This window comes from Colobus angolensis, unplaced genomic scaffold, assembly GCF_000951035.1.
Source record: "Colobus angolensis palliatus isolate OR3802 unplaced genomic scaffold, Cang.pa_1.0 Scaffold310, whole genome shotgun sequence".
NCBI lineage: Eukaryota > Metazoa > Chordata > Mammalia > Primates > Cercopithecidae > Colobus > Colobus angolensis.
Window position 1 is genome coordinate 2,913,050 of NW_012116378.1, and position 9,058 is coordinate 2,922,107.

At 45.1% G+C, this 9,058-nt stretch overlaps 1 protein-coding gene across 2 annotated transcripts in view; it reads right to left on the minus strand.

Annotated features, from left to right (window-relative positions):
* Window positions 1-9,058, minus strand: part of CLCN4 (chloride channel, voltage-sensitive 4) — an 80,729-nt gene that overhangs the window by 16,094 nt on the left and 55,577 nt on the right. For both annotated transcript variants that reach the window (XM_011950900.1, XM_011950901.1), the window contains 2 exons: window positions 7,743-8,141; window positions 923-1,139 (listed from right to left, as the gene is read on the minus strand). In XM_011950900.1, the coding sequence (XP_011806290.1) occupies window positions 923-1,139; window positions 7,743-8,141 (616 nt within the window). The remainder of the gene's footprint in view (window positions 1-922; window positions 1,140-7,742; window positions 8,142-9,058) is intronic.

Here is a 9,058-nt window from a genome sequence, read left to right on the forward strand (position 1 = left end):
GTCTCAATCTCCTGACCTTGTGATCCACCCGCCTCGGCCTCCCAAAGTGCTGGGATTACAGGCGTGAGCCACCGTGCCCAGCAATATCCCTGTATTCTTAACCATTTAACTAATGTGTAACATGGTACTACCACTCTTCTTTTTACAAGACACGGTCTCACTCTGCTGCCGAGGCTGGAGTGCAGTGGTGCAATCCTAGGACACTGCAGCCTTGGATGCCTGGGCTCAAGTGATCCTCCTGCCTCAGCCTCCTGAGTAGCTGGGACTATGAGCACACCTGGCTGATCTTATAAAAATGCATTTGTAGAGATAGGGTCTTGCCACTCAGGCTGGTCTCGAACTCCTGGGCTCAAGTGATCCTCTGCCTCAGACTCCCGAAGTGCTGAGATTACAGGCACAAGCCATTCATGGCACCTGGCTTGGTACTACCATTCTTATTACATTCTCACCTCTTTTATGTCATGTATCACTGATGAAGTTTTTGACTGTTGTGTACCTAACCCCATTTTTCCTAGAAGTCCTGTGGTTTGCATGGACTTTTTGCATAGTGCTGTGATTTTGAGGACCGCATATATCATGTTATAGCAGAACCTCCTCCCTAAGCCAAGTGTCACATGTCGGGTGGGGGGGTAGAAAAGCAATGCCAACCCCTTCTCCTGTGGCTCCGCCCCTTTTTACTCAATCTCCCTCAGCCCAGGCAGCAGTCCAAACTGGACCACCCCCTTCCCTGGCTACACGGCTGCCCAGCCCTAAGTCCCAAGCCCCCTGTACATTTCCTTCTCAACACATTCACCACAGCTTACTGCCATTCTCTGTCAAGGACTGTTCCACCCTGTGGCCCTCCACACCCTTCAGGGCTGAGACCATGTCTCACTCATCTTTTTCTCCCTAGGTCATTCTGGCCACATGTCCGGCTACTCACCCACTCCGCGTCACCAGGCACTGCCGGAGCCCCAGTTTCCGGAAGATATCCACCACTGTTTCCATTGGGGTGTGGTCTGTGACTGTAAACGGGCTGAGGTTCAGGATGCGCCTCAGCTTCAGGGGATGTGGGCTGTTGGCCGGCAGCTCGGGGGGTTCCTCCGTGAAGTACATGATGGAATTGCTCACAATGCCCTCCTGCCTCTGTCTGGCGTTCTCTAGAATGGGGTGAGCAGGAACAATAAGCCACACAAAAACCCCTTGCTGAGCAACTCCCCACCCCACACTCACACACAGCATCTAGAATCCCACAGAAAAGAGGTTTGGAGGATGAACCAGATGAACCACACATTCTTAGTAAGGGGCTTTAGCCAAACATCTGTGGAACTGGCATCTCTCTGCAGCTAATGCTGTGTGAGGGTCCCCTGCTGTGACCGGATCATTTGTTGCCAAAGTCTGGCAATATGGGCCTGACCCAGATGGCCCCTTTGGGGACATTCACTGCTTCCCCCCAGACTCCAGGCACCCCAAACAGCCCAGGGCCCTCCATTCTGGCTTTCCTTATGCTCCTTCACCTCATCATGGGCTGGAGTTTGATGTGACAAGAAACTTACTTAGCTGCCCAATGACCTTAATACATTGTTTTTCTTTTTACGAACTAACTTATAACTGGCCCAAATGGCATTATGAATCCTGGGAGGAACAAGAAATCAATACGGCCAGCCCAGGCTCACAGCCCAGAAATGCAGCTCAATCCCAAATGCGACCCTTGGGTCCAAAGAAACAACCCCAGAAAAGCTGCATCCCCCCCAACCCCCACCACCCTTCGGATCTCCTGTCTTAAAAATGGGCCATTTTGTGGATCTCTCAAAGAAAGACAGTAAAACTGTTATGGTAGCAATTAGCCTATTTCTGTCTGTAGAAAAAGCCATGTGAAAGAAAGTTGAAGAAAAGTAGGGTAACAGGAACTCATTAGAAATACAGCTTAACGCGGTGCTAGAAACCCAGGCTATTTTAAGTCACACATGAAATAAATCCATTGGTCTCAAGATATTTCTCCAAGGCGATTTTCCTTCTGTTGGAATTTTAATCTTTCTTTTGGTTCATGGGAAAAGGTTAGGGAAAATGTACAGCAAGGCTTGCTTTAAAATGGATCCTGGTTTCCATAATACATTTCTTGCCTTCTCAAAGACTACCACTCACCTATATTGTTCTTTCAAAAATAAAATTCTAACTGCCTCCTCTAAGGCCATTTAGTGCAATAGAGTACTCTAATGGAAAACTGGCAGCATTTGGGGTCAGGCTGAGTCTGAAAAAGGGTCTCTGTTTAAAAGAGGAACAGAGGGCCTGCTGGGCAAATGCCTTCACATTATATGGGTCAGGTTAAATCAAGTTACATCAAATGGGGTATGATTCTGCCACAAATACCAGATGACTTTGATGCACAACATGTTTTTAAACGTAGACTGTTTGATATATACTACGTACTTCTCTCCTAAACCAAGATGTTTCTGTCCTTACCCACTAAGACAGGGAGGCAACTAGCAACACATACTTATTTGCTCATTTCCATAGACCAGCCGATTCTCTTAAAGTCCCACTAACAGGATTTCCATCAATTTCAACCATTGAGTGAATGTCAGGATTGGATCAAGCCGCAAACCCCAATCGAGAGTTAATAACATGGATTTGCTGAACCCCTTCTTAAACCAAATACAATTTAATAAATGGTTGATCCACTTGCTACAATAAAAAAATAACATGCTTATATCTCCTTTGAACCTACTGATTGGGTTAGAAGCCCCGATTCTAACAGCTACTAGCTCAATGAACTCTTGCTCACCAGTGCACTCCCAGTGCCTGGACAATGCCTAGCACATAGTAGACACAAAACAGATATTTGTCAAATGCACATATGAATGAATGAATGAGTAGGTCTACTAAATGTCAGTGTATCTGGTTCTGCCTGCCACATAAAACTGAACCTATCTCACATAGGAGGCATCAGAAAGGAAAGCCCACAAGGTATTTACTGCCAAGCAAAAATATAGGCATCAGCTAGAGTCAGAGCCAGAGGCCTGAGCTATACACCTTGCTATTTCCACAGTGGCGACTGCTTCTCTCCTCAGAAAGGTTCTGCTAGACCACGTTGGAACTCTATTCCAGACTTACAGGAGGCTTCAAACTTTGTGGGTAGAGGTGCTAGGAACAGGCAAAAGCCTATGAATGGAAGAAGAACCAGCAAGAAAGCTCTTTGCAACTCTCTACTAGGTGAAACATCTACTCTCAGTTTGGATCAGAAATCATCAAACACCAAAATGCCTTCATGTAAGTTCACAGAGGGCAGAGGCAGTGTGCTGTCATCCCTGGACTCTGAGCTTCTAGGATGGTATCAGCACATGGTGGACACTTAAGAAATATTTCCTGTGTGAAAGGATAAACCAACTAACTCCTCACCCAAGGGATGAGCCAGTGCTACAAGAAAAGAGACCCACAGACCCCAGGAACACTTGGGAGTCTGTGTTGAAGAAGAAACCAAAACAATACGACCAAAAATGCACCTTCTTAAAAGAGCTAAAAGACAAAAAGGAAATTCACTAAATATCAGTCATGTCTTCTTTGGTGATAAGAACGTAGGTAGCTTTTTAAATGTTTCCTTTTGCTTCTGATTTCCCCAATATTTGGAGTATCATTTTCACTTTGAAAAAATGTAATAAACTTAATTTTTAAATGTTTTAAAAATAAACTGTCTTTAAAACTGTCTTTAATGTAGGAGGTTTGTCATATATTCTACCAGAATGAGTCTCAGTGGCCACAGCTCTTGAAAAAGAATGTCCATTTTAGGCCAGGTACAGTGGCTCATGCCTGTAATCCCAGCACTTTGGGAGGCTGAGGTCGGCGGATCACTTAAGGTCAGGAGTTCGAGACCAGCCTGGTCAACATGGTGAAACTCTGTCTCTACTAAAAATACAAAAATTAGCCATGCATGGTGGCATGTGCCTGTAGTCCCATCTACTCAGGAGTCTGAGGCAAGAGAATTGCTTGAATCTGGGAGGTGGATGCTGCAGTGAGCTGAGATGGCGTCACTGCACTCCAGCCTGGGAAACGTCACAAGACTTAGTCAAAAAAAAAAAAAAAAAAAGGAGTGTACATTTTATGAGCACCTGCTAAGGTTACTCAACTTAACATTCCATTTCCTAGAAGCAATATGTTCATATGCCAGATGTAGAGATGGTAAATAATAAAGTGTGAGTAAGAGGAATTTCACAAACTATGTGATAGGCCAAGAAATTTTTCAAAATTGGAAATAATCACATATTCGTTAGGCTATTGAGTGGCTTTAGAGCAATGGTTCTCAACTGGGAGCAATTCTGCCCACACCCTCAGGGGACATTTGGCAATGTCTAAAGACATTTTTGGTTATCACAATAGGAAAGGGCAAGTGCTCCTGGCATCCAGTGGGTGGAGCCCTGGGATGCTGCTCAACACCCGAGAGTGCACAAGACAGCCCCACCACAGAGAATCATCCAGCCCCAAATGTCAGCGGTGCTGAGGAGGAGCACTCCCACGTGAATTGTGTTTTTAGGGAGGTAATAGTCTATCATCCTGTTAATTAAAAATGCTTAGCCAGGCATGCTGGTGCAAGTCTGTAGTCCTAGCTTCTCTGGAGGCTGAAGCAGGAGGACTGCTTGAGCCCAGGAGGTAGAGGCTGCAGTGAGCTATGATCGCACCACTGCACTCCAGCCTGGGTGAAAGAGCGAGACCCTGTCTCAAAAAAATTTTTTTAAACGCGTCCATAAGACAGATATAATTAATGAGATAGGTTAAAATGGAAAATTGAAAGCAACCACAGAAGTAGTACAAAGATAAGATAAAAAAGTAAAGACTATACAGAAGAAAAAGCAGATTATTTTACAAGTTATTGTCTGTCCACTAAAGCATGGAGAAGTCCCTCTATGTGTGTATGTATATACATAAACATCCCCAACAGAAAGATGCAGATGACACCACTGTTCTCCATGACCTAGTCCAGTGACTGACAGCCCTCTCGGGCAGAAACCTCTTTCTCCCTTGTCTGACAGATCTGACACTTAACTTCTTGTTCAGTGCTAGATATAGACCCCTTTCTGCAACTAAGCATCTTCCACATACTGGAGAAAAATTACTATTAGGTTGGTGCAAAAGTAATTGCGGTTTTTGCCATTGAAAATAATGGCAAAAACCGCAATTACTTTTGTACCAGCCTAATAAATCATCCACCCGACCAAAAAAACCTGAGAGTTTCCTTAACTCTTCCCTGAAACTCTAACTTTCCACCCTTTAATCATCTCTGCGACTCCCCGCTGAGTCCTCTTTGAACCCTACTTAACTTCAGAACTCAAGACAAGAAGCACCTGAGCCCTGCTGAGTACAGACGAGTCCTCATATTTGCAGAGCCAGAAGTAAAGGCCCATTTGCCAGGAACTTAGGCAAGAGTCACATATGGCCCCATGTGCTAGTATGTGATGGTGAAGAGTCACGTTGCCCAGGTGGTGCTAACGAAGTGCTCTCTAACAAAGATAACGCCATGCTTTGGCATTTCAAAACATAACAAAACACTTTCAGCTCCATGTGAGCAGTTGCTACAATTTTTAAACATGATATGTAAGAAAAATCCTTATTTACCTCACTTACCTTTCTTTTCTGATCCATACTATCTTGGATCTGTCTATAATCTTTGCTCCCAATTCCTCTAGGAAGTGAAATTGGCATGGGATAGTGTCTAGCTAAATGCTGTCATATTTCTATACTCATAAAATGGCACAAGATTCCTCAAATACAGGTCATGCACCTATATTTCTCCACCAGAGTACAGGGACTCTTCTATTTCCACAGGCCAAAAAAACAGCTTTTCTGATTCCTCAGAGCAAAACACTCCTTCCCTTTGCACAAATCATGTAAATAGCACCTTCTATATTATTATCGTCTGACTGAAAGCATATAGGTAGTATTTACACCGTGTGGTGCCTCTTCAGACATTCCAAACATAGCTTCTAGAAGAGTACTTGGTTGGTTAGCTTAAATTTCTTCTCTAACCGGTTGATGACAATTACTGCTTCCCACTTGATTATAGTAATGGGTTTCAGCAAAATTAGTAAGCTGCCTCTTAGCAGGTGTGCCTGGAGCTATACAATAGATAATAGATTCTGTGACATTTATTACCTTAGTTTTTAAATTTCAACCTTTGCTTAAAAGATCCTAGGGAATGAAAAACTTTTTAAAAGCTGCTGATTACAGTATTTTTAAACAAACCCAACCCTACTTAAACAACCTTAAAAAACCTCATTACTTATAAGGCAATATTTACACAAAGGCACCTACCTACCTGTTAAGCAACAGGACCTATAATAAGGAGAAGCATCGCTGAACACTTAAGCACAAACTTGCTACAGCGTCTAAAATACCAAATCAATTTTTGCTTTGGAGGAGGTAAAAATGTTTGAGTGTCAAGCTAAAATGGGAGAGGATAGCTTATCTAAACTTATTTTTATAAAGCCTTTGATGAAGATGCCTTACAGATATTTTAAAGCTATGTAACATTGGGAAGAGGTTTAAGGGAGGTGCCTTGGAAACAGGAAACAAAGGACGGCGAGAGAAGTAAGCAGTTGCCTGGTGGAAATGTGTTCACAGTGGGCCATTCCAACATCAGACCAGGGAAAGTCCCATTGACAAACTTCAAGAATACTCTGGAAGACATATAGTAAAACTGTCATGTGTGCATGGGAGCCATGCCATGGGCCCTGGTCTATCATGAGATGCTGGAATGTTGTACAGATCACAGAGCAAGGATGCTGAGCGTGCCCGTGGATGTGCTATGCTGATCCTTGCCCCTGCCACCTTGAGGCCTGGCAGGACTCTACCTCTCCAAGGCTCAGAGCTCCTCCTTGCCTGGGGTCCCAGCAACTCACAACCAGACCTCTGGCCCTCAGTCCGCAGCCCTCAGCCCCCTCTGTCTTAGGAATTCTCCTACCTCCTGCTTACCCTTCTGTTGGAGCCATCCCTAGGCTGAAGGGGCCCATGGGCTTGCTTCTCTGATCCACCTGTCTTTGGGACACCCTGACCACACCTTCTCTGATCCACCTGTCTTTGGGACACCCTGACCTGGGCATCATCCCATACTCCCCTCCCCCAACTCAACAGCCTGCCCCTCAGTGCAGCTGATTGTCATTCAAACACAAGAGGAAAATAATCTCATGCAATTGGTTCCAGCGGTGTCTGCACATTTACCCACAAGGGCCTCTAACTGCGGAATCAGACATCACATCATAAAGTGAAGCAAAAGACTTGTGTGGTGGCAAGGGTGTCTGGGGCAGAGAACTCACGATCTCAGCCGGATGGTTGGTTCACCTGAAAGTCTGAGACAGCTCAGCCTGGGCCACTCCAGGCTGTCGCCTCTCTTCCTTCTCAGCTTTAGCCAACAATTGCTGAAAGGCAGCAGCAGAGCAGGGCCAGGGGGCTGCTTGCAAACATGCAGTCACTTTCCAACCGAGAATGTTTACCCAAGACTTGGGTTTAAAGCCTTTTTCCTTACAGTGTGACGTGGGGACCAGCAATATTAGCATTAATGGGGAACTTGTGAGGGATGTAGTATCATGTCCCACCCAAGACCTGCTCAATCAGAATCTGCTTTTGAGCCAGACCCTTGGGTGACCCAGAGACATGTGAAAGTTTGAGAGCCCCTGGCTTAATGCACATCACCTCAAAAATCTTGGATAATGTTAGGGGTACAAAGGATGACATTCGGCTCTTGGTGAAATGTGAGCTTCCCTCTCTTTACTCACTTATTGCGAGAATCAGTTCCCTCCTCTGGGCAAATCCAATGAGGCGCTCGGAGTCTCTGGAGACCACCACGGGGAAGCCGTTGTAGTCGGTCTCCTTTATGAGGGTCTCCACGTCCTCGACAGTCATGCTGTCCTGCGTGAGCACCGACAGCGGTGGCTCTCCCCGCCGGGGCCGCATGACGTCAGTGGCCAGTGTGCGGTGAGTAAATTCGTCCTTCACGTCAAGGAAAGGGTACCCATTTAAGTGGATGTGGGCTTCGTAGATGCCTTCTTTCCCAAATGCATCAGCTACCCACTTGCTGGTCACAGCTGCAGCCATCAGAGGCACGATGTACTCCAGACCCCCCGTTAATTCAAACATGATGACCACCAATGATACCGTCATCCTGGTAACTCCACCTGCAACAAAGGGGAGGAGTAAAATTCCAAAGTGCAACCCCGGGCAGCTCATGGAAGCACGATTTGGGGAAAATGACAGACAGGCTGTAAATTCCCCTCACACCTGTTTCGAGCAGACACTCCCACATGTTTCCTGCACTGGGCCTCTGGAACCCAGGCCAGGCCCTGTCAAATGTGGCTTTGCACTAGAGTTGAATCTCACTGGGGCCTCTGCTCAGTGAGATCCCGGGTTGTCTATTCACCCTGGCCCACACAAGCTTTTTGGTGAGTGGATCCTACATGGGCTCTGCAAGCTTCTGACTAAGCAAGCATGGTGCTCTTCAAGAACCCCATAACAGAACATCACAGAAATTCTTAAGGACTATAGACAGGGGACAGACCCACCTTTGTGTCCCTGAATGATTAGGTGGAGAAGAACCTTCTGCTAAACCAAGTATTTTTATTTACAGACAGTCCCTGACTTATGATGGTTCAACTTACAATTTTTCAACTTTCCGTGGTACAAAAGCAACGTGCATTCAGTAGAAACCATGCCTCAAGTACACAGGCAACAATCTGTTTCTCACTTTCAGTACAGTATTCAATAAATTACAAGAGATATTCAACTTTATTATAAAATAGGCTTTGTGTTAGATGATTGTGCCTAGCTGTAGGTAAATGTAAGTGTTCTGAACATGTTTAAGGTAGGCTAAGTCACAACATTTGGTAGATTAGGTGTATTCAATGCATTTTCAACTTATCATATTTTCAGTTTATGATGCATTTATCAGGATGTAAACCCCATCATAAGTTGAGGGCATCTGTTTGTGTGTGTGTGTGTGTGCGTGTGTGCACGCACGCATAGTCAGCAAGACATAAGCCTTGGTGCATTAAGCCATTGTGATTTAGGGGTTTACTTGTTTTTTTTTTTTTTTTTT